At 32.2% G+C, this 25,683-nt stretch overlaps 1 protein-coding gene across 4 annotated transcripts in view; it reads right to left on the reverse strand.

Annotated features, from left to right (window-relative positions):
* Window positions 1-25,683, reverse strand: part of LOC149082592 (nucleoprotein TPR-like) — a 68,608-nt gene that overhangs the window by 24,745 nt on the left and 18,180 nt on the right. For all 4 annotated transcript variants that reach the window (XM_089235856.1, XM_089235854.1, XM_089235855.1 and 1 more), the window contains exons 16-39: window positions 25,387-25,465; window positions 25,108-25,251; window positions 22,077-22,250; window positions 20,020-20,160; window positions 19,773-19,883; window positions 19,129-19,195; window positions 18,063-18,176; window positions 17,839-17,933; window positions 16,969-17,023; window positions 16,638-16,735; window positions 16,137-16,271; window positions 14,452-14,526; window positions 13,500-13,688; window positions 13,144-13,250; window positions 10,183-10,330; window positions 8,625-8,762; window positions 8,293-8,477; window positions 6,473-6,677; window positions 4,815-5,006; window positions 4,569-4,683; window positions 3,616-3,708; window positions 2,109-2,242; window positions 1,865-1,926; window positions 623-840 (exon numbers count right to left, since the gene is read on the reverse strand). In XM_089235856.1, the coding sequence (XP_089091982.1) occupies window positions 623-840; window positions 1,865-1,926; window positions 2,109-2,242; window positions 3,616-3,708; window positions 4,569-4,683; window positions 4,815-5,006; window positions 6,473-6,677; window positions 8,293-8,477; window positions 8,625-8,762; window positions 10,183-10,330; window positions 13,144-13,250; window positions 13,500-13,688; window positions 14,452-14,526; window positions 16,137-16,271; window positions 16,638-16,735; window positions 16,969-17,023; window positions 17,839-17,933; window positions 18,063-18,176; window positions 19,129-19,195; window positions 19,773-19,883; window positions 20,020-20,160; window positions 22,077-22,250; window positions 25,108-25,251; window positions 25,387-25,465 (3,074 nt within the window). The remainder of the gene's footprint in view (window positions 1-622; window positions 841-1,864; window positions 1,927-2,108; window positions 2,243-3,615; window positions 3,709-4,568; window positions 4,684-4,814; window positions 5,007-6,472; window positions 6,678-8,292; window positions 8,478-8,624; window positions 8,763-10,182; window positions 10,331-13,143; window positions 13,251-13,499; window positions 13,689-14,451; window positions 14,527-16,136; window positions 16,272-16,637; window positions 16,736-16,968; window positions 17,024-17,838; window positions 17,934-18,062; window positions 18,177-19,128; window positions 19,196-19,772; window positions 19,884-20,019; window positions 20,161-22,076; window positions 22,251-25,107; window positions 25,252-25,386; window positions 25,466-25,683) is intronic.

Genomic DNA, 25,683 nt, shown 5'->3' on the forward strand with positions numbered 1-25,683 from the left:
CAGATTCACAACAACTAAAAGTGTTGGAAACACTGTGGATGCAGTCATTGATAGCAGGGGAAAATAGTTTGATTGAAACAAAATCAAGGTTCCAGAAGAAATTTGAGTGTTTCCCACAAACTTATACAGGCTGTGTGAACAGGAGAAAGGGAGATGTCCATCTCTGCCCGCCCGGCTATACCACCAATAAACAATTTTTTACAGGGACCATCTTCTCTTGCCCCCCCCCCCCCGCATCCAGCTATGGTGTTTCTCCTCATCAGACCCTAAAATTCTGGATCTGAAAAATGGACTATTCATAAATAACATGTATATGTATGAGTGACAAAAAATTATGTGTAATTTTCACAAAAACACACCCCTTAAAGATAACATTTCGTGATTAACAGACTTCATTCATTTTTTTATTAACTGGAACTTTAATGACAAAGGTTGAATTTGTTGAAGAATTATCTTTATCCCTTCCAACTATCAGCAAAGTTTCAATATTTAAAGAAATATGTGTAAATTCCATTAAAAATATAGAATATAATCAATTGAAATTCAGTAGTTGTATATGAAAATTATTTTTTAATATGTACAAATAATTAGGCATTACATAGAGTAACATAAAATGTTTCACCTTCATCAGAGGAAACAGTAACAGTTGTTGGGAGAACGGCAGCCATTCTTGCTTGTGAGGATGTTGACGCACCCACTGTACCGATGGCCATTGGTCGAATACTTGCTGTTGGAGTACTGCGTGGAGAAGGACTAGCTGCATGCCGAAGACCTGGACCACTGGCTTGAGTAGGAGTGGACAACGGTTTGATATTGGCTGTAAGTGGTTCAGAACTACCACTATAAAATAAAAATGCATAGGAAAAATCTGAATTCTAAGCAATGTGAATAATAAAACAAGAGAAATAGAAGAAAATGGTTCCTGCAGGAGTATCTGCGGGATTGTTTTTAATTAGTTTATCTCTTAAAACATCACAAACTATAATTTTCTCCCCTGTTAAATCTAGTGTGGAAAGCTTTAGGTACAGTTCTTAGTGTATAATTCCAACAAAATTTTCTAAGCACATAAGGAGTTTAAAACCATTTATAGAGTTGATGCTCATTATAAAGACCATGTGTTATGGTAACCATCCCATTACAATAACTGGTACATTAAGTCCGAAATTTTTTCCTATTCATCCCATTATTTTTCATCCAGTACAACTTACAAAGACAATTAAATCTGATAAAACATTTGAATTCAGTTCTGCCCCACCTCTTTTTTGCAAAGACAGACAAAATCTATGTTTTTTTTTTAAATTTTCCAAAATTGTGTTCAATATTAAAGAATTTGGTATGTAAAAGTGTGTGCACATGCAATTAATTATTGCAATTTCATTATCTTCTAAGGAGGCATTTTCATTGCAATTGCTTAGATTATGGCAAAATGAATAATTTTCAAGTTTGTCAAATAAGGAATTCATTTAAGAATTTGTTTTTCAACTTTCAATATAATGTTTGTTTTTCATGGAATGATGGGGGTTGTTATAACGAATGTGACTGTAGTACATTCGGTATAGACAAAAGAGAAAAATTTGAGTACTGAAAAGTTGTAGTTATAGGATTTCCAGAGAAAACCTCATATTGTTTATATATTAATCTCTTGGAGAATTAAGAGTCTCGCCTCATTATAGATTTCTTTTAAAAAACTCAGCAGCTATGATTTCAATTTTTAGTGCTTTATCATACAGCTTTACTAACATTTACAATGAAATAAAATCTGAAACTATTGACTGAAAAATTCTTATAACAGTGTTCAAGAGAAAAAAAAACCTGAAAAATGATTATTGATTTAAGAGTACTTTAATCCAAAAGTAAATTGTACCTTCCTCTGTCCACTATTCCGCCAACAGCAGTAGGCTTAGAAGTCTGCTTCTGTTGAGCAAGCTATGTGAAAATTTTTTAAATACCAAAAACATTAGTTCATGTCATATTTATGACTATAATAAGACGTTATTATATAATTGATAAAAACATTGACAAATATTTTTTGTATGAATCAAATATCAAATATTTTTTGTATGAATCAAAAATCAAATATTTTTTGTATGAATCAAAAATATTCAAACCTTTTGGCACATCTCCTCATACTGTCTCTCCAGAGTTTCTTTGCCTTCTTTCACTGCTTTCAGTTCTCTTTCCAAACTAGTTATCCTAGAGTCAAATTCTGATTTGACTGCTGCTGTCCTGACAATTTCCTCATCTACAAAGACAGAGATATTCAAGACTATACATCAAATAAAGTACAGAGAACGCAAAACTATCATAGTTTATAACAGAAATATGCTTTTGAATAAGGATGTGGACCATTAAACTAAACAAGGGAATACTGGTACCACATTTATTTTACTCTGGACCAAGAATTTTTTCACATTCCATATAAAAGATGGCATTTTTAATTTTCATTTCTAAATAACAAGTTAATTCAACCTTGATCTGAAATACTAATTTTCCATTATTGTGTGAATTGGATGTCGATTGAAGACATCTAAATATTTCTTAGTATATATTATGTATTAAAATAATTAATTATGCAATACCGAATAAAAAAAATAATTATTTGGAATGTAACCACCTCTTCCTTACTTGCGAGAATTACCTAATAAATTAATGCTTATAATTTTTTTTCATTACAAATCAATATTTTGGAAATATAGAATTGAAAAGAGACTCATATACAGGGTGATTCAGAAAAGATGGGAAAAAAAGTGATAGTACACACCAATACAAAGAACTGTCACAAAAGAATGCATGGTCTGACATGAAACGTGAATGCATTAGCACGTTTCTAAGTGGCCGCTCTTCATACGTTAAAACGGCATTCCAGTTGAAATTTATTGGGAGAAAAAGAACACCATGCATGCAAATGTAGCCTGGGGAAGAAGAAACCATGTGCAAATCTGTGTCACAGTGAATGTACAGGATACACAGTTGTAATGTACAGGATAATGGATAATGCCGCACTTTAGTAATACTGAAAAAACAGACATGCATTTCATTCATGCACGTCTGTTTTTTCAGTATTACTAAAGTGCGCCATTATCCCATACGTTACAACTGTTGGAATGGTTGCATGCTGGAATAACTTCACAGGGCTGGCGCCCGTGCTTTTTATTCACTGTGATGCAGATTTGCATGCGGTTTTTCTTCTTTACCAGATTACATTTGCATGCATGGTGTTCTTTTTCTCCCAATAAATTTCAACAGGAATGCCATTTTAACGTATGCGGAGCGGGCGTTTCAGAACATGCTAACACGTTTGCACTTCATGTTAGACGATGCATTCTTTGATGACAATTGTTTGTATTAGTGTGTACTATCACCTCTTAAAAGTTTTCCCATCTTTTCTGAATTACCCTGTATGCATATATATATTTATTTATTTACTTTAACTTTGCAAGTTACATAGAATAAAAGAGCCTAATGAACAGAGAAAAATGTATCTCATTTCAGATTTGAACAATTCAATATGAAAATAATGAATTTTGTGTAATTATATTCAATAAGAAAAATATAAAGGCAGAAGTATTCAAAAATTAATAAAATTAAAGAGGTGTTTATGGTGACATAACTGACCTGCACTCCTATTCAAAGTATTGACCTTGCCTTTCACTTCTTCAAGCTCTTTGGATAATGCACTTTTCTCTTTCTCAAGGACTTCTCTCTGGCCTGAATTAAGAAAGAATCATTTCAATAAGTAAAAATACTCTGTCATCAACATTTCAACCAGGCATCAAACACATTCATACATTAAAAAAGAAAAAGTGATTAAATAGATGTAAATGTGAAATGCATATATGTATAGTGAAACCTCATGAATATGGCATGCACAAAGCAAAATTTCACTTTATGAGAAAAGTGTAAGCTCCAGTCAAAAATAAAATAAATAAAAAATTAACTTCATTAGATAATGTGAAATACTGTGATGCAAAATAATTATTCCCTCCCCTTACCAACTTTGATTTTGCATTAATGAGGTTCAACTATGTAAATAATCCCTTCAGTACAATAAATGGCTATAAATTACTCAGAGAATCATTGACCTTATGATCTTGACTTTTCAGTGACAGATTGCTTTTATTGCATTATTCAATACACTCTCGTCTTATTTTATGATATTTTTAATCTAGTTGGACTCACTTATAACAAATATGAATATTACTAATTTTCAAGCATAGTGAAGTTTTCCCATTTCCCATGAATTTTTTATTACTTATCTGCACTTATTAGGAGAGCATGAATACAACTACGTTTGCATACATCAAATATTTTTACTGATTTTTCCAACTCCGTTACAAGTGGGTCCAACTATGTATAATATGAATAAAGTAATCATAGAATATCATATAGCAATAATATCAACAATCATGGAATAACTTGCAACAACTTTTATACAATGGAATAAATTAACAAAAAAATTTAACTGATTTTCTAAAGTATCTTTGTCATAAAGTCATAAGAAAAATGTAGATAGAATATATATTAAAATGCTCTAGAACTATAGGAATGCGATGAAAAGGAAACTGAACTGTTAATTAGATTGTATCTTTGTCTGACTTGTGCAAGAAGTTTCTTTGCTTTTTCCTCTTTTTCCATAGACTGCTTCTTATGAATGTCATATTGCTTTTGCACAGAAACAGCACTCTGAAAAAAAAACCCATGAAAACAGACTTAATCACACCACTAGTCACATTAGTTACAAGGGGGTCATTTTCAATTGGTCAAGTTAAAAGCAGTGACTTTATTGACTAGTGAATCTACTTTATACCACCTACTTCCTTCTGCTTATCAGCTTCCACTTTCAGATCTTTCATTACTTTCTCAGTCTCTTCAAATTTTTTCTGTAGTTCAAGCATTGATGAATCCTGAGAAGCACTCTCGGCTGCTTTTGTTTTGGCTTCTAATGCATCATACAATGCTTTCAACTCATCATACTGGGTTTTGTATTTCCTTCCTATTTTCTTCACCTAATAACAAGAGAAATGTTCAGAATTTGCATTATTAACATTTTAAACAATCAATGTTCTTTATCTGAAATATCATTTAATTAATTACAAACATATATTTTTTATTTGTGAAATTACTGGATTTTTATATAGCTGCCACAATTCCCAGACCTAAAAAATCTGTAGTTTTTTACATGGTGAAAGGTAAAATTTAGGGATTTTTCGATGTGACTGTATACTGTATGAAATGTTTTCCCAAGACATTCCTGTATTTTCCTGTAATTTTGATTCTCCTAACTTCTTTCATGAAAGCTGCCCAGTTTTTCAGTTTTTTTTTTAAGGAAGCCTACTTGAATTATTTTCACTGAAATCAAGTAAATTATTATGATTATTTATCTCACATATTTGTCATGTTGAATGTTTTGCTTTTCCGTGGAATTCATTCCAATCCACTGGAATTTGCACTTTATTTGATGCCATCTGTGATTTTATTTCATTTTTGGAAATTTTAGAAATGACTGGAAACTTTTCTCGGTTTTGGTATCATATTTGACAACAATTGGCAATTCCCTATTTTTTCAAAACATGATCACCTTCAGATTACAAGAACTGTGGGATTTTTTTTCAGACAATTTTTATTTCTGTGAAGCACTCTTTGAGGATTTTTTTTGGGATTTTTCTATAAAGATAAGAGAAATCGGAAGAATCTGGTTTCCGAACCATTAGCACCTATGAATCTTTTACTCCTGAAGCAAATTGGAATTACTTGTGAAATTCCAACCTAATTTACAAAACAAAAACTTCATTGATTCCTGCACTGATGTCACAGATTCAGTTTTTCCAAATGACTTATTTTTAATAGCGCCTAATTTCAAAATTAATCTTTTCCCTAATTTTAATGCTGTTTATATGGACATGGGCAAATTCAGACCAAATATGGGAAAAAAAATTTTATTAATGTTTTGGCTGACATCTTTAAATTTAAGGGTTAGAAGGAAATAGAAGAAAAAATCACTAAAACCAATCCAAATCTTAATTTGGCCTGTAAAAGATTAATGAAGTTAATTTTTTCTTAATAATTCTATTCTATGAGAATCAACATCACAGTTACATACAAATCAAATGACAAAAATTTTTTCATAGTTTCATGATTTTTTGTATATTTTGTCACACTTTTAAAATGAGAATGCCAGAACTCTTGTATACTTTTTAATTATCATTTTAATCATTCAGAAAAGCCAAAATATTGATTTTCATGCCTTTCCCAAAGAAAGACAATGTGTTAATGTGATAAATTTGAGAAATATACTCGAATAATGTTAATTATTAAAGTGGGAATTGACAAAACATGGAACAGCCAATTCCACTTACTACTGAATGTTAAATATGGAATATAAAACTATTATTCTTTAAAAAAAAAAGTGAATCATGAACTTATGAGAAGATAAATTTATAACAGCCAATTAAAACTGTAGTATTTTTGATACCTGTAACATTGTTTTATTATTTGTTGCTATGTCCTGGTCCAATTTTTCGATTTTCTTAATCTTCTTTTGTAGTTCAGCTTTAACAGCATCTGCTTCTTTCTTTAATGACTGAAAGTTAGAATTTGCTTGCACTGTCTCGCCTTGCTTACGTTGAAGTTCCTCAGTTAGCCTAGATTTTTGACTTTTCAACTCTTCCATTTCTTTACTGATATTGCAATAAAAAAATTTCAAATAATTCCTTTTTACATATGGTCAATAACACATTTAACGTAAATTCTTTAAAAGACACTCAAGACAAGTTTTTAAGAAAAGTACTATGTATACTCTGGTATAAGCCAAGTTTTATTTTTTTTTTTGTTCCAACGGAGAGGGGTTGGTTTGTACTCAAGTATATTCTATATTTTTTTAATATTTTGCAAAATCTCTCATACCGTGGTTTGTTGTTGAGATTTAATTATTATTTGCATTTTTAAAACAACTTTTCAATGGGGGGGGGGGGATTAAATACAGGTGACCCTCACTTTGCACAATCTCAATTCACACATTTTCGATATAATTCAAAAGTTGGTTTAAAACATCTCAAAACTATGCAATTTGATCCAAAGTTTGATTCTAATTATGTAAGAACTGAAAATAATCTGGCAAATTAGAAAGATGGCATAGTTATAATAATAAAATCTGTTGGATTTGAGGATGTAGATGAGATAAGTGAGTATAAAACATTAAAATCTCACTCATTAGAGTGAGCTAATAAACGTGGAAAGGAAAATATTAATGATGAAAATCAGAAGTCCTTTGTTGTTAAGCCCCATCACTAATTTTTATTGAGCACACCAAGTTTTCAAGAAAGCAAATGATTTTTTCACACGTTGACCATGCCATCAGAATTGTAATCAAAGAAAATTATTTCAATGAGAATAGAATTTTTACATTTTTGAGATGTATTTAATAAGACGAAGAATGCTGCCCCTAAGATGAATCTCAACTGTTTCTTTAAAAAATAGCGTATGAGCCTATCATTCCAAGAACTTCAGGAGAGCAGATCCATACTGACCAGAACTAGTCTATTCACCAATTGATGCAAGACTGTCAGATATAACGTTATTAATAGCGTTTTTAAAATAGTATTAATTAAAACTATCATCCAACAAAGATTTTCGATTTCATTCATAATCAGATTTATACATAAGCTTGAATGATTCATTGAATTAAATTGTTTTTATTGTACTGAAGAGCGCCCCCCCCCCCAGATCCCAATTGGTATCTTACTCATGTTAAATTCAACTCACTTTACACTATTTCATCTTATGCAATTATTTTGCTGAGCTAATTAATCGCATAAAGCAAGGGATGTGGTATAATCTAAAACTAGGAAATTTTGTAATTTTAGAACTAGGGAAAATAATACTTTCAATAAAAACAAGCTATAAAATGAAATCAGAATATAAGTAAGAGACAAATAATAAATCTGGAATAACAGTGAAAACAGGGCCGAACAAGCACCAGGTCACCATGGCGACTAAAAAATAGGTATTGGTGCCTAAAATTTCTATGTATTTTTCCCAAATTGAAGTGTAAAGATGACACAAACTTTTTTGATTTATTAATAATGTGTCCTTCAATATGGGAAGGGGTCACAAAGTCCCAAAAAACTCAAAAACATTATGTGGGACTGTTTTCTTCGGCGAAAGAACATGTTTGGCTCCTAAGAAATCTGGATAATGAATAAATGTTTTCTTATTTGTCAAGACATGCACTCTACATACAATCACTTCATTTGTAAAAATTCAAACAATATTTGACAAAAGAATTAAACATACATCAGAAGTTTGTATTCTTGAGGCCCAATTCTATGAGACTGCTCAAGTAATTGATTTGTTCGAGATGTCCAGACAGTCACTTCTCTTTTCAAAGCAGCATTTTCTGAGGATGCGAATTCTATTTGTGTCTGCAAGGTTTTGATCCTATCATTCAAAGGCTTGGTCTTTTCTTCAAGTTCAGCATACTATACACGTAAAAAACATGCATTTTTAAAAAAAAAAATTCACACAGCTATCTTTGTCGCAAGATATTCTCTGGTTTTAAACATATTCTTTGGCATAATAATTTCAGTTAAAATGAAAATAATGGGAAAAAAATATCATCCACAAACCTTTGACTCTAGTTCTTTATTTGACTCTACTAATTTTTCTTTCTCCATTCTGAGTAAGTTGTTGCTCTCCGTCAGCAAATTCAACATTTCAATCTTGCGAAGCACTTCAGCATGCTGAGCATCAGTGAAAGCTCTAGTCTGGAAAAAAAAGTCCATACAATTACAAAATGGAAAAAACAACAAATATATATAATCAAGTAAATTATATCTCAAAGTAAAATTCATTGTCTGAAAATTGTTTCAATGAAAATATTTGGTTTTAGAATATTCTTTGGTTGAAAATGTTTGGTTGAAGATTCTTTTCTAAAATCTAAAGTATTAAAATACTTAATGTACTTGCAGATAATATTTGGAGAAAGCTCTCATTTATTACTTTCAAATAATTATTTTTTTATACAAAACAAAATCATAGCTGCCAACTTTGGAGAATGAGAATTCGAGAGATTTCCACATGGATTCAAATTCTGCAGAAAAATAATTATAGAAGGGATTTTCAAAAAATAATAGAGATTTTTCATTAACATGAGAAAATTGTAGGGATTTTTTCCTTTTGCAGAAATGTGCATTGTGCAAACCTTCGCAGATTAGTGCCAAGCTGTCAATCATCGCCAACTACTATGTTAAATTGCATGTCATTACAACTCTCAATTCAAATCTTGCTAACAGAAAAATCACTATCTGGCCTAAAATGGGACATACAGTCAAAGCAGACACAAATTATCTTGTTAATTTCAGATGTCGAAAGGCCACATTTACACTGGCTGTTTTGGCCAATTTTGTCTATCTCCCACCCACCCCGAAAATAAATTACTTTTTTGCGATTTGCCAATTAACAATGGCAACAATTTAGATTACACTAGTGACATCATGTTGGGCATAAAAACAAGTAACATTTTTTTCCAGGTAAATTCTTTAGGAATAATTTCTCCCCATATTAGGGACTACAATCACTGTCAAAATTTGGGAGATGGAGTACAAATTTGGAACCCTCTTGAAAAATCTGGGAGGCTTGGCAGCTATGCAGAATGTTCATCACAAAGTGGATGAATGAGGAGAATTAATATGGAATAAAATACTACTACCTTTCTGTACATTCAATAGTCGAAAAATTAAAGTTTTACCACTATTCTTAACCATACCATGGAGAATTTATATTATTGTCAAATTATTTATGTTGAAGTGCTTTTATAACAAAAGTTTTCATAGTCAGTAAGTTTATATATGACATAGTTATAAAGGTCAAATATAGATTCTAATGGCAAAAATTTAGATTCTTCATAACTATGTCATATATAAACTTACTGACTATGAAAACTTTTGTTATAAAAGCACTTCAACGCTTTTCCTTAGGCTGTTGAATATCAATTCTATCAACAATCTCAACACACACATAGGAATTATATTACTAATTTTAATTAAGTTAAGGTCTTGTCATAACAAAAACACTGGAATTTATCAAATTAAACCAGCAATTTTTCATCGAACAAGAATCTCGCAAGACAGACTGGATATTTCACAGCAGTTCAAAAGATGATTTTCAGAAGAAAAATAAGCTTACCTGAGAAACATCTTGTATTTCTTTCAAATCCTTTTTAGATTCTTCTAAATCTGATTTCATTTGTTCCACTTTCAGTTTCAACCGAATGTTTTCTGACTGAACAGAATCATATTGTGTACCTATTATTTCCTTCTCTTTTTTGATGTACCTATAATTTTTAACATATAAAATGAATGACACACACACACATATATATATAAATAAGATTATATAGATTAATAATCTATAAATAAACATTATATATATGCTGTTGATAATAATAAATATGTGTGTGTGTGTATATATATATTCAGGTTTGAAATTCAAACCGATGGAGGCTAATGCTTCCTCTTATGATTGGTTTGAATTAAAAGTAGTACATGATGGTATTACATTCAAAATGATTAAATTTTTAATAGGATTTCATGTTGAAGTTCTTTGCAATGTTTTTTTTTTAAGTAAATTAAATCAGTCAAAATGAACAATATTATAAACAAACAACTTTTTTTCCACTCTGATTCTCCATAATTAATAATATAAATGGATCTAAAGCTTAATTAGAAAATAGGTAACTTTGTTGAATACACAGGGGTGGGAAGTGACAAAGTCCATTTCGGAGCAGATATTTATAAATTGGAGCAGTGAAATTAACAAGAATATTTTTGTTAACCCCCAACCCTTTTCAAAATAAAACTGCACTGTCTTTTGTTATCAAACATCTTTTCATCAGCTTGTTTCTTGTTTCTGGTGTTCCAGGCTTTTGAGACCTTGTTTGAAAGAGCAGCTGTCATAAAATGTTTCACACCAGTCTATTTAAGATGATTTTTGCTTACTGAGGGCACTATTTGCTGTCTGGAACAGCAGCCCTTCAAATGGGCTAAAAATTTTCTATAGTCTTTATATAGATATTATGAATTTTCTATATTGTTTTCAATTTTTTTATACAGAAAATTATTTTTCAGAAAGAAATTGTTGCAAAATGGGAGTGAATTTCGGAAGAATCAACACAACGGTTGGCGATTCAGCACTCATTATTTGGCGAGATTGGTGATCTGACAATCATTATTTGGCGGGATTGGCTATCTTACTTGTTATTCTGCAAAGTTTCTAAATTGGCAATCGTAATTTGGCGGACATGCTTTTTACTCCCGGAATGGAATTTTTTTCCACGAAACATTGGGATTTGACGATCGACTACAGCAATTTCGGCTGCTTCCAGTGGCGACTTTTTTTTGAAAACGGAAACTGACTCGCATTTGCGGTTTAAAGCTGAAAGACCATTGCAAACCATCTTAAGTTGCACGATCACCGATATTATTGGGGGTTTCGCGATGGAAAGCCCGATGATGGGCCGATAGTTTAAATAAGGCGATAGTTGAAGTATAGTGGAACCCCAAAGCAGAATGTGCCAAAATCTGTGATGGACGTCGCAGAATAATTAGCGCTACTGCAGAACAATTTGGAAGAATTTTAAGAAAAAGTGCAAAAAACACTATTACATGTTTGGGGATTTTTACCGCAAAGCATTTCCAGTCAGCTGAGGGCACGTCGCAGAACAGTGCTAAACATTTTGCTTTGGGGCAGTGGAATATACACATTCTTTTCGGAAAGAATCGTTTCGCGGCAAGCAGGAACAAATATTTTTTGACGTCCTTTCCAAAATTCCGGGCATACTGAAGCAAAATTCGCTATTTGGCGCAAAAAATACCCTATTGGAGCAGAATGGCACAAGATGTTAATTTTGGCGCAGTGTGACGCAATTGGTGCAGAATTCCCACCCCTGAATACATTATATAATCATGAGCAGAAAGAAATCGAGAATTTCGTAACATTTAAGTATAATTAACACCAATGATCTATTCTACAATATTCTAATTTTCTAGAATAGCATCAACTAAGTCCTCGACACTTTAATTTCTTAACTGCCTCGCATTAATAAATAAGAACATGTTTTCTTTCCTTTTCTCCATAGATTATTTTGTGTTTCATAATTAGGGACACTCCCCACTCAGACTATTTCAATTTTGGATACAAATGTGTTAATTAAGTGCATCTTGCAAGACTGGAGGCCCCCCCCCCCCGGCTTTTGAAAATACACTAAAAATGATATATACACTGCTGGCCACCTAAATTGCAACACCAAGAAAGACAAGAGATATCGCAACAATATTTATTTCGTAGATAACATGTTGACCAAGCATAAAATGATTAAATTTATAGACTTCTGTGAAGTGTGGTTCCTGCCAAAATCAGTAGCCAGAGTAGCCGCCATTGTTGGAGATCACCGCTGCCACACGCCTCGGCATTGATTCAAAGAGACTTTGGATGTGTTCTTGGGGTACAGCAGACCAAGCAGCTTCCACGCGTTGCCAAAGTTGATCTGGTGTGGCAGCTGGGGATGTAATCTGGGTCAATAGTTGAGCACCCATGGACCACATGTTTTCTATCGGCGAAAGATCCGGAGAGCGAGCTGGCCAGGGAAGCAATTCAATCTGGCGATTGACGAAGAACCTTTGGACAATGCGTGCCACGTGTGGTCGCGCATTATCCTGTTGAAATATGGAAAATTATGTTGGCGGGACGCCCCCCCCCCCCCCGCCAACATGGAAAAGGTTGAAATGGCACCCCTACTGGATGATAGTTTCTTTAATACCAATGGAAAGTTTGACAAAACGTTTTCATTTGCATGTGCATTACTTATTGAACTGAACTTTTTTTTTCTTATGCCCGGTTGTTTGTTATCAAGTTGAATTACTTACATATTGAACTGCAAATATCAAAATAAAACAAACAAAATAAACCATTAAGTAGAATATGGGAGCAAAAAGGTAACAAACAAAATCTTTGAAATCATAGCTTCAAAATTTTTTAAATACCAAAATTCCAACTCAAATGTAAGTTTATGGGGGGGGGAATATATTCAAGAAACAAATCTGATTGAATATATATATAAAAGTTTCATATCTATTTATAAACACTGACTGTATTATTTGTAGAAGATGTTGTGTATCTTTAAGGTCTACATCAGGTGGAACACGTGGAACTTCTCCAGAATTCACAGATTTCAAGGCAGCCATTTGAGTTCCAATCTAGAAAACACAGAATAAGTTCACCAATTTTATATCTGCCACTTTGAACATTTTTATTTTTTCACGGGGACTATTTTCTATCTTAACCAGCAATATGGAAAGTATTTCAGTAAACTTGATATATTGTATTAATATATTTTTTACATTTATAATTTCATCAGTAATAGGAAAAGCAGCACATTTATGAAACTTTCACATCAAAGTATTTGTTACTTTCAAATAATTACATTTACTTAGTTCTTGACTTACCAGTTCAAGCTCATCAAGCAAATTCTTATTCTGGGAATCCAGATCGGCAATGCGTTCTTTTAATGCTTGCTGCTCTTTTAATAACATGGCTTCTTGTTGTGACCAGGAAGATTTATTGGCATCCAAAGCATCTTTAGATTCCTTGGCTGCACTAGTGAGTTCTCTAATTTTCTGGTTGCACAGTTCATGCTGGAGAAGAAAGTGGATTTTGTTTTCTTGATAAGGAAATTCACACTTTTTCCATAAAAAAAACATAATTTTAATTATTAGTTAAATAAGTTTAATTTTCTAAATAACAGCCATTAAGTACCACAGCTGCAAACTCTGGAGAATGATAATTAGGAAGATTTTCATGCCGAACAAGATTCCATACAAAAATAAATATAATGTCAGGATTTTTTTTTGAAAAAAATTAAATTGTAGGGATTTTTATTGAAAAAAATGAAATTGTAGGGATTTTTATTGAAAAAAAATGAAATTGTAGGGATTTTTCCCTTTGAAAAAACCTGACAAGCCATCACGATTAGCACCAAGTTACCAGCAGGTTAAAAATTTCTTGTCATTATGGCTCTCGAATAAAATTATGGCAAAAAAAATCATCCACCCGAAACGAGACATATGGTCACAGCATCTCACCAATTTTGAGTGTCGACAAGCAGAATTGATGCTAGTTTGATGAATTTTTCTTTCTCTCCCCCCCCCCCAAAAAAAAACTGAAATTTTTTTTTACTTGGCACAATGGTAACAATTTACTTAATGCTTGTGACACAACTTCAGGGATTAAAAATTAAAACAAATGTTTTTCTTCAGAGTAAATTCTTTGGAAAATTTTTCCCCAAGAGTAGGGATTTTTTTTTACAATCATGGTTGAAACACGGGAGCTCTAAGAATTTGTCAGGAGACTTCAAAGTAATGAGATACTAATCAGATTTAGTTTTAATTCACACTTTACCTGTTCTTTCAACTCTGCTAGAGCTTTGACATTTTCTGCATGTAACATCAGCTCTCTAGTGTATTTTTCTTCAGTCTGTAGATAAAAAATATAAAATAGTGAGTCAAAATGTTTAGGAAAAAAAAATCAGAGGATGTGTCTGGATCTCTCTACATACAGTCAAATCCCATCTAAACAAATACCATTATAGCAGAAAAAATCTTGTTTTAATGAGCACTTTTCTAATCCCCCAGATAAGTTTACATGGGAACAATGCAAAAACCTAGAATTCTTTTATAATGAAATTTTGTTACAACGAAGTGCTTTCTCCAGTCTCTTTGAGTTCGTTACAATGGGATTCAACTGTGTGTCTCACCAGGAGATCACATTTTTATACCATGGAAAAGGTGAATGAATGTGAGGACACTTTAAATTGCTATTTCAATATGTGTACGGAAAAGTTTTCTTTGCGCATTCTGAAGCTAAGATTTAACCAAACTTAATTTTTTTTCCTGTAAGTTATCATTATCAGGCTGCAAGACTATGTAGGAGGTTAGGTGTTCTCTCCCCCCTCCCTTGTTGGCAAATATTTCCTTATTTAATGTTGTAATCAGTTCATAGTATTTGCTGTGGTTCATGTACATTGTGGAGCTGCTTTTGCAATGGTCTTCCTGTAGTGAAGGCAAATGTATGACAAAAAAAGCACTTTCCTTCAGTTCTTGATTAGTTTCTTTCAATTGACCAGATTCAAACATTTTTCCAGAGAGACTTTCTCAAGGGATCTATGAAATGTATTGCATACTTAAAAAATATCCTAATTTGTGGTAAACATCAGACAGTTCCATTCTGATGCCTCACAATGAATGACAGAAATGCAGAATTTTAGCTTAAAGGGGGGGAAAGAGGTTCCGTTAATAATTTACAAAAAAAATTGGAAATGATTGAACATTGGGAAACCCATTGTGTGGGAAAGGAAAAGTGTTGCCCCATTTTACAAATACCTATATACCATTTTTGTTTGTCCAAACAGGATGTATGGTCACCATACTGGCAAATGAGACTTTTTCTGGACATAGCCATCAATCGGTTATTGTTAAAACCAAAGTCCTGATGTGATCACATTAAGTGTCGTAGACTGTACATGGATAGTATTACAGATATGTTTTTTACTTTTTCAAACTTAAAGCTAAAATAATCAGGGTGGGCTCCTTATACACATTAATATATGGTAGAATTCTAGTAGTAACATTCTTGATACATTGTAAATAGAAATAACTGTATGATTGGATTAGATAAAATTGATGAATCATGCAAAGATAAAATTGATGAATCATGCAAAGGTAAAATAGATGCATTCTCCTATATAGATAAGCATAGTCAAACTTGGTTATGAAGATTGTTTCAAATTGTGTTATAATGAATATGACAAAATTTTCAGCATATATTTGCCAGGTTTTCATTTAACCCATGAAATACATTTTAGTAGACTTATTTATGAGTCTTATTGACTTGTAGTACATCATACGTTTCAAAAAAAATCATATTCAAAATTGCTTGAAATATCAAAAGTATCCGATTTAAATCAATGATTTCTTTTTAAAACAATCTTGAGTTTTAAAACAATATTCAAATCAAGCTACCCAGGTGTATATACATAAATGAATAATAAATCAATATAAATTTGTAAAAAATAGTTGCAAACATACTTCTTCAGAGAGCTTTTTCTGGGCTAAGCAATCTGCTCTGGCTTGGTTTGCTGTACTTAGAGCCATTTCAACTGAATCTTTATCGGCAGCAATTTTTGATTTGAGAGCAGAGACTTGAGCTTCCAGCTCTTGAATCTAAAAGAATGGTGTAAAGCATGCACAAAAAAGATGTTTATTTGTACATAATAAAATTTTAAAATACAAACATACAAATAATTAAATTTACACCTAGGCTGGACAAATCACAAAAAAATCTAGAAAAAATTTTTAACTGGAGAAAAAGGTCCAAAATATATATGTATTTTTTACTTTTTGTCAGGCACAGTGACCTGCTTTCATATTGGCAGATATGCTGCTATAAACTCCAAACATTTTGTGCCGCTCTCAGCCTAAAATTTAGTAATTACACAAAGAAAATTTTATAGATGCCATAGCTACATGGCGCCTAGGATTTGACCAGCCCCGATTTACACCAAACATTTCTCTTCTTTTTTTACAAACCTTGACGTTTTTCTCTTCTGCAACTCTAACATTTTCTCCAATAAGATCTCTGTTTTTCTTTTCAAGTTCTTTCAGGCTCTGTTCTAAATTTGAAATATCTACAGAAAATGAAATGGCAGAAATTATGATTTCAAATGAGATAAAGTCCTGAAAAATACACTTTTTGGCACACTTTAATACAACTCTTAGCTCTGAAACATTGATAAGATTTAATAAATGCAGCTTTTAATAATAGTTAATATCAACATAGCTAAATTTTTTAGATCATTATTATCAAAGAAATATATAGGCTGCATTGAAATACATATAATTTAAAAGAAACTGGTCTTACTTGCTGTCTGAGCATTAACTGAACTATCCATGGAATCTTTGAGTTGCTTGTTAATCTATGCGTCAAAAAATGAAACAGGTCAGCAAGAAATAAAATTAAGAGGAATAAAGCAACAAAAAACATACTTTCTTTATACCTGGTGTAAACGAAAATCTGTTTATCCCAGAATAACTCATGAAGCACAGTAAATTTTATAGACACATACTTCCGAATTGAAAAGTATCCAACTAATGTGTAGACTTCAGGCATGTCATTTTTATTACAAGAGGTTATATAGTTATTAAAATAGAAAAATTGTCTTTTTATTGGGTGAGCCTGTCCTACAAATTCCTATTAAAAAGTTGTTGCCATGTCTCTCCTGAGCACAAAAAAAATCTGATGCTTTTATAAGTGCAATATTCACTGAGATATTTCAGTTAAAAAATTACCGAAAATGAAAGAAAGATCCGTATAAACTATAATGAACAAGCTCATTCTATAATTCATGTACTGTTCTGTTCCTCATTTTAAGGGATTTTTCAATTCTAATACCTTAGCAAATACTGCACTTAAGAACATTTTTTTTGGGTTTTTTTTTTTTTGGTGGGCTCAGGAAAGACAGAGCAATAACTTTCTAATAGGAATTTGTAGGGCAGGGTCAACAAATGAAAAGTTTATTTTAATAACTATACAACTCATTGCAATATGAATGACGTGTATAACTGAGCTCTACACATTATTTGGATATTTTTTCCCAATTTGAAGTAGTTATTCCAGGGTAAAGGACTTTTCCCATGCACCCTGTATGCATATATAATTTTACTGTCAGTAAAAAATATCTAAGAATTCATTTTCAAAACTATGATCGAAAAAACAAAAATAAATAATCACATCATCAAGTTCCTGGACCCTTAGCTCCAAATCATTGCACATTTTTGTATAATGCTCAGCCGATTTCTTTGCAATATCCAATTGTTCTTGTAGCTCTGTAAAGATTTCACGGCAAAAAAGACAATCCTGGCATTAATCGCATGGCAAAAAAAATACATTAATGATTTCAAATAAAAATTTTATTTCTTATGAAAAAATATTTTTTTGTATAAATAAACACATACCTTTTATTCTCGTTTGAGCTTCCGTTAGTTGTTCCTTCAGATTTTTCAGTTCCGTCGCTTGATGTTGTTGGAGTTGTATCTGTTGCTGCTGTGATGTTTTTGCTTTAGCAGCAGCTGAAATTTAAAATTCTGAGAATTTTGAAGTGAACAATGAAAACATTTATCCACCTTAAAAAACCAGAAATTTGTGAAAGGCTTTAAAAAAATCTCTGAGCGAGTAATGTGCTTTTGCACATGAGCAACTGATGGAAATACAGACGTGCCAACTTTTGGAATCCAGAAATCCGGAGATTCTCTGCCCCCCCCCCCCCCCCCCCCGGCATTCATACTCAAGCAAAAAAAAATTTTCAAAAAAATTTTTTTTTAATCAATTAAGAAAAAGTTCAATTCCCTCCCCCCCCCCCCCGAGGCAGGTTCTGCATTGCCCCTGAGCAGAATATAATTCCATGCAGAATAGAGAAATCACATCTACATACTGTTCATATAACATAAGTGTTTCCTTTCGTGGATACTATCAGTGATTGATAATCTTGGGTATTTACTCTTAAAAGCTTTATATTTAGCTTTATATTTTCTTTCTGAAGACATATTTAATCAGAGGAAACAATTTAAAAACTTCAAAATACAAAGCTGCTGACAAAAAAAACTTGTGTTTACCGCACGGCTGTTAACAGAACACAATAACGATTATACAGGAATTTCGGCAACCAAGGTCATGCCCCTGATAAATGATTGTCGATAAACGCTACGTAAACACGTCACGTATTTGCCAGTTGCTTAAAATGCCGTCACCAAGACTTTTTTTACAGCTGCTCGATGGAAATTACTACGGCTGTCCTCTATGGGTGTTTTCCCTAATGACGACAGCAGTCATTCACGTCACGACAACATGAGATTGCATAAAATCTAATTCTCTGCCAAAATCCGGAGAAATTTTAACAAATCCAGAGAGCAGGAGGAAGGATGAAAAATCCAAAGTCTCCCTCCTAAATCCGGAGAGTTGGCAGGTTTGGAAATATCTAATTAATGGAGGATATTGCAGGAGAAAGTAAACCAAGAAACATACCAGTGTCAGCAGGTTTTTTTTCAGCAGATACTGCAGCGGTACTTAAAGCAACTTTTACAGCAGATAACTGTAAACATAAAAATATGTTAAAATTAGAAAGAAATAAAAGAAATAAGAAAATCAACGCATGCAGTCAGACCACTGTATAGCACTGTCCTTGGACAGGAATTGACAAGCCTGAGGAGCCAGGTCAACGTGGAGACTAACAAACTGACATTGGCACCTGATTTTTTTTCATGTATAATAACTTAATCGAAGCCTGAGGATAGAACAAAAGTATTAGAAATTATGTCAGCCAATGTCTGATAGCATGGAAAGGAGTCCATAAGTCTCGGACAAGTCCAAAATATACTGTTATGGACTGATTTTTGTCCGTGAAAGAATTTTTGGCACCAGTGACATTTTGCTGCAGCTTATTTTTTTTCCAACTTTTCAAGTCCTGCCCTCAAACTAAATAGAACTAACTTCATAAGTGAGTTAACTTAATAATGAGTAAACCGAATTTGCTAATTATGCTGCAAGAATTTCTAATTACTGACAAGGGACTGTAAATAGAGTGGCATTCATAAACATTATACCAAGGTTTGACTGAAAAATTCACAATTTGATTATTATAAAACTAGATTTATATTAAAAGTATATACTTCTTGACTGGTTGAGTGAACTCTGGAATAAGCATCCACCAGATCCTCATGGAGTTTACGATTTTTCTCCACTTCTGCATCAATTTTCCGTTGCAATTCCTTTGTATGTTTCTGTTATCAAGTGTAAAACCATGAACAAAAAAAGGTCACCGACGAAATAGTTACATTCTTTCATGATTGCGTAAAATCGATTGTACTCATTTTAAATAAGGAACAGATTTATATAAATAGAAAAATATGCGCATACTTCCCAAACTGCTACAGCAGATTTGTACTCCTCATCTGCGCTAGATAATTTAGCTTTCAACGTGGAATTTTCTTTCTCACTTTTTTCGAGTTGATATTTCAAATTTCGTTTTGTTTCTGACTCAATCCTCTCTAAGTTGTTCTGCAATAAAATAAATAATGAGTAAATAATATTTTTGAAAAATAAGTATCATATGCAGGGCGATTCCCAATCACAAGTAAAGACTTCTGGGAGGAGCAAGCAACATTAAAGACAAATCAGAATCACATAGCAATGCAGGGCCAGAAATGCATTTGTCATGCAATAGTGTATAAAAAACATGTGAAATGAGAGAGCAACACATTAGTGAAGAACACTGTTTTATTCATAAAAATGTAACAATTGAGAGAGGTCACAGGAGGTGACTAAAGCTTCAGCCACCAGCTGCAACACAGGTCTCACATTTCACAATGTGTGGACAGAATGTCTACGTGAACAGGCATTTTGAAATACACCAGATGTCTTTCGAATAGTCACAGCAACTACCGAAACGTGTGCAGCAATATTCTCCTCACTGTCCATGGATGTCTTGTACACTAGACTTTTCAAGTGGAATTGTGAAACCTTCCATCCCACAACCTCTGTGGTTGGTTAGCAAATGAGGGTTCGCATGCGTGGATGTTCAATAACATCTACTAGATGGCAAATGTGTATCCAATCCTGCATTGCTATGTCATTCCAATTAGACTGTCACCCACTTTTCCAAGAAATTTACACACATAGTAGCAAATCACCCTGTATATACTATACAGGGTGATTTGCTACCATGTATCAGAGTATCGTAACAAATTTTCGTTACACAATTTTAAATATTTTTATTAAAATAAAGCAGATCTCTGAGGGAAAAAAATTCACTAACCAGATAAATAAGTTTAATTTTTTTTTAATTCATTAATTTTATAAGATTTTCAAAGTCATGTACAGTGTACAGCACTTATTGCGATCATATCGAGATTTGACATTTCTGATAACAATAACCAAGTGATAACTATATCTGAAAAAGACCTAATTGTAAGTTTGATGGCCATGTGTCTTGTTTGGTCAAATGTATGGAAACAAGTTAACTCTGTTTTTCTTTCAAACATAACCGGTTTCAAAATGTTAAATGGTTTATATTTGTTCAATTGTTTTAAAACAGGATTTGTTCTTCCTTTGAGCTAAAATTTTTTTTTTTCGTTCAGAAATTGTGAGGAGTTAGGATGGAACAATGTAATGTAAATCACAGATTACGAAGCTTTTTATAATGTATAGTATGTTCCATAGAAGCCATCATGGAAGACTTCTGACCGAGAAACTGTAAATGTCACCAATTGAAAGAAACTAACCAACTTAAAAGGTATTTTTAGTTTACTTTACACATTCCTTCACTACAGAAAAGCCATTGCAAAAGAAGCGCTATATTTACATGGATGATAGCGGCTATTGCAGCCCCCCCCCCCCCCCCTTGTGAACTGGGTATGGAAATTTTTGTGAAAAAGGAGGGCTTCTTACCTCCTACTAAGTCTAGCACATTGATAACGATAAGATATAGGGAGAAAAACGAGTCTGGTTCAACCTTAGCATCAAAATATTAAAACGAAAAAACTTTCTATGAAAAAAATTAACGTAAACTAAAGTCCTGATAACTATAAACAGATTTTCCCCCCATGTTATGATATTGGTCTATTTCAGACTTGACAAAAATTATAACAATACCTAAATGATAACATTACCTGTAATTTTAATAAGCACCATCTACTGTATTATATAAGGAAAAATCATAACTTTTCTATGAAATACTTATTTTGTTGACTATGAATTACTATATGAAAACAAATTTATATTTATTTGCAAAATAAAACAATTCATTTTTTAAAAAGAATATTTTATGAGGTTTGCCATTAGAATATTTTCCCGCAAGAGGCATCTTTAACAAAACATGTCACATTCAGATAGCAAATGAATATGGAATTTTCTACTTATGCAGATGCTTTCATGCAAGAGAATTATATATTTAAAACAGTTATAGAATGTTGTACCTGTACAGTTTGCAAGTTAGCTAAAATCTGAGATTTCTGTTGCTGTTCCCTGAATAGTGATTCTTTTTCTTGTAGAAGACGTTTCTCTACTCCTTTTGATATATCTCTCTCTGACTTCATATTTTCCAGGGCAACATTATTCTTTGCAATGTTTTCATGGGCTTCCATCAACTCCTACATAATAAAACAGAAATTGTGCATTACCTTATGTATAACCAGCTAAATTTTTTTCTCTGCTGTATGACTGACTAAGGTAGATGCATTTTCTCAGGGTGTACCAAGTCTATTCATTCTCATAAGCTTTCCTATTTGATGCTGCTCCATACCAGCTGGATGAAGAAGATATGAAATTGCTTGTATGTAATAAACAAGTTTTTTGAGTGTGCATGTATGAGGGTGCATCAATGAAAGATAATAAAACATACAGCCTCAGAGTCAGTATAAATAAAATCATTACAAAAATAGAAAATATGAATTTGATAAGTTGTGGCTTACTCTATCTATAAATTGGGAAGGTTCAGAGTTAGCTAAAGCTCCCTGCTGTATGTGAAGGATAAAACATAAGAAACCCAAACTTCAAGTTTTCATTAGTATTCTTTCTAATATCATTCATATTTTTAATTTTGCACTTTATTAGCCTCCTTTTTATCAGATGTAAAAAAAAATTAAATCAGCTATCGAAGAAAGAGTTTGATTTTTCTTGAAGTTAAAAGAAAAAAAGTACTATATATATAAGACTTGTTTGTCAAATGGTGGCGCCATACTTAGAAAAAAAATATATATAATATAATTTGCCCCTTTATTTGGCAACAGAGAAGTTGCTTATATTTTCAAATATAAAATGCCTTTAAAGGGATTTTATATTTTGAGCTTGTTTCTGCATTGATGCTTCTAAATAACTCCAAAACACTTGATTTTTTCTGGTAAGGTGTTCATGAAGTTTCCATAACTCCCAGCAGAATGGCTCAAAGATGGCCGTCCCCTATTTCTTGACTATTTTAGAAGTAAATACCATGTGTGGAGGAGACATATCTGTATATTCTTCAATAATGAATGACATCTTTATACTATTCAAATCTATGTAAGTCATATAAATACAGTATGTTCCCCTGAAGTACAACATCTGATATATTTATTCTATTCAAATCTATGTAAGTCATATAAATACAGTATGTTCCCCTGAAGTACAACATCTGATATATTTATTCTATTCAAATCTATGTAAGTCATATAAATACAGTATGTTCCCCTGAAGTACAACATCTGATATATATATATATTTTAAATATATTGAAGGGGGCTTCTCACTCAAAAAATTTAAAAATAGTAGGATGGGGTACCCCCCCCCCCCCCACTAGACAACATAATCATAGCATAATAAAAAAAATCAATGAAAAAAGAATTTTTTTATGGCACTATTGCAGTATCCTGTAAGACTGATTCAAGGCAAAGCAAAATGACAGAAATGATATGGTTACAAACACTATTTTTGGCCAAAATAGGGCAAATTAACAACCACGCATAATTCTTTTCTGTCTCTCCTAACAATATATATTACATACTTTTTCTGGAGTCTTCCAGTCTGTCAACTCTCTTCAACAATGCACACAGCAAATTATGAAGATGTGTAAGTTTTTAAGAATGACACTCTTTCTAGACCACTTTCAAAAGAACTGCAAAATGTGTAAATTACAAGGTATGATATAAATAAGTCAAGGTGGACCAGATGATTTTACTGCGTTGACTGTCCCTTTTCTTTTTAAAAGGATTTGTTTGAATTTTAGCACTCAAAGCAGGTGTAATCATTTCTAGCTCTTTGCAGAGCATTGTAAATATTGTTTACAACTCTGCATGCCATAAAAATACAGAAGACAACTGAATGCTACAAACCTAGAACATTCCTATGCATCCAACTACTCTGTAATGCAAACTGTTTTTTCACCCATACACAAAATATGGACTATAATTTTGAATGATGAATGTTAGTTAATGTCCAAGAGCATGAAGTAGTAAATACAAAATTACCTTTTTTTCGACCAGGCAGAAGTTTTTAATCACTTGTTGAACACTCAAACTAAGCAAATGAAAAATTAATAAACCACCAAATGGTCCACACACACACCCTTCCCAAATATATTTAAAAACCATACAATTTCTGCTTCGGCAGAATCATTAATTGCAATCTACTACATTTGCATTATTTGGCATTATATCAATGATTCCTTTCTCAATTAAAATCAATTACACGAATTTTGTTGATAGGTTTTGTTAAAAAAATTAGGTCATTTTACCGAAAAGTAGGACAAGTGGGAGCCCTGAATACTGACAATGCATTTTTCTTTGTTTTTGTCATGTAATAGCATTCAGGGTACCTTATTTGCTTAACATAACACCTTAAAAATTTCTTTCCTCTGGATATTTCAATACTTGACAATTAAAGGGTTAACAAAATGGTAGATGAATTGCGCTTTATAGCACATATTATATAGGTTTGATCTTTTCTAGCTTTCTGTTGCATATTTTCAATATCTTCAATCAAGAGACTGCAAATGATTCGTTTCCATTTATTAGCTGCAGATGAACTAAGACTAGGAAGCCAATTATGAGTCACAAAAGTGTAAGCACTGACCTATGGTGATTGAAAATTTTCCAAACTTTCCTTCTTATATCAATCATGGCAAATACCCAACACTACATGGAACAGGTAGGAAATGTTCATAGACAAACCATAGGTTCAAAAACGAAACTAAAATTACACTATTGAATCCCTTTATCAATAAATATGATATAAAGTAAAACCTGTGTGAAACGGAAGGTAGAGAAATAATATTATTCTCTAATAATCATGAGACTGAAATAATATTACGTTTTAGACAGATTTTTGCTTTATAAAATACACATCAAAGCACTAATCATCAAACAATCTTTTGATTACGTTCAAGACAGGTTTCCATCTCACGCAGTGTTCGTCTCAGACAGACATAAACACATTATATTTCACAGTATAAGTATCTAATTTTGAAGTACAAACCTGTTTCAAACTTTGAATGGTCAGCTGGTGTTGAATTATCAAGGAAGAATGTTTCTGATTTTTCTCACGTAAGAATGCAGCCTCTTTTTTGTAATTCTCCATGTTGCTGTTGAGAAGGGTAACCCGCTCTTCAGCATATTCCAGCTAAATATATAAAAAGTTTCTAAAATTACAATCACTTGAATAATGATAAAACCAACAACTGTTCATAATTCAAACCTAACATTGGCATAATCACAGCAAAACTAGTTTTTTTGTATTGAAAGAAAAAAATTTTACCTGTGACTTCAACTTTGCATTTTCAACTCTGAGATCAGACAAGTCTGTTCTAACTTTGTCTAACTGCTTATTTAATAACCTGAGTGAGAGAACATTTATCACAGATAAATATAAAAACAAAGAAAAACTTATGTTTCAATCAATACACAATTTAAAAAAACATTTCATTGTCTTTTTAAATATCTCAGTTTCTTTTGCATTTAAAAATTGTTACATTTTTGGATAGAAGCCAATCTTTGCTCTCATACTAAAATTTACTGAAATGACGAGGGTCACAGAACATATAAGGCATTGAAG

Source organism: Pholcus phalangioides, unplaced genomic scaffold, assembly GCF_987345545.1.
Source record: "Pholcus phalangioides strain wild (caught in Gottingen) unplaced genomic scaffold, Ppha-v1.0 ptg000009l_1, whole genome shotgun sequence".
Taxonomy (NCBI): domain Eukaryota; kingdom Metazoa; phylum Arthropoda; class Arachnida; order Araneae; family Pholcidae; genus Pholcus; species Pholcus phalangioides.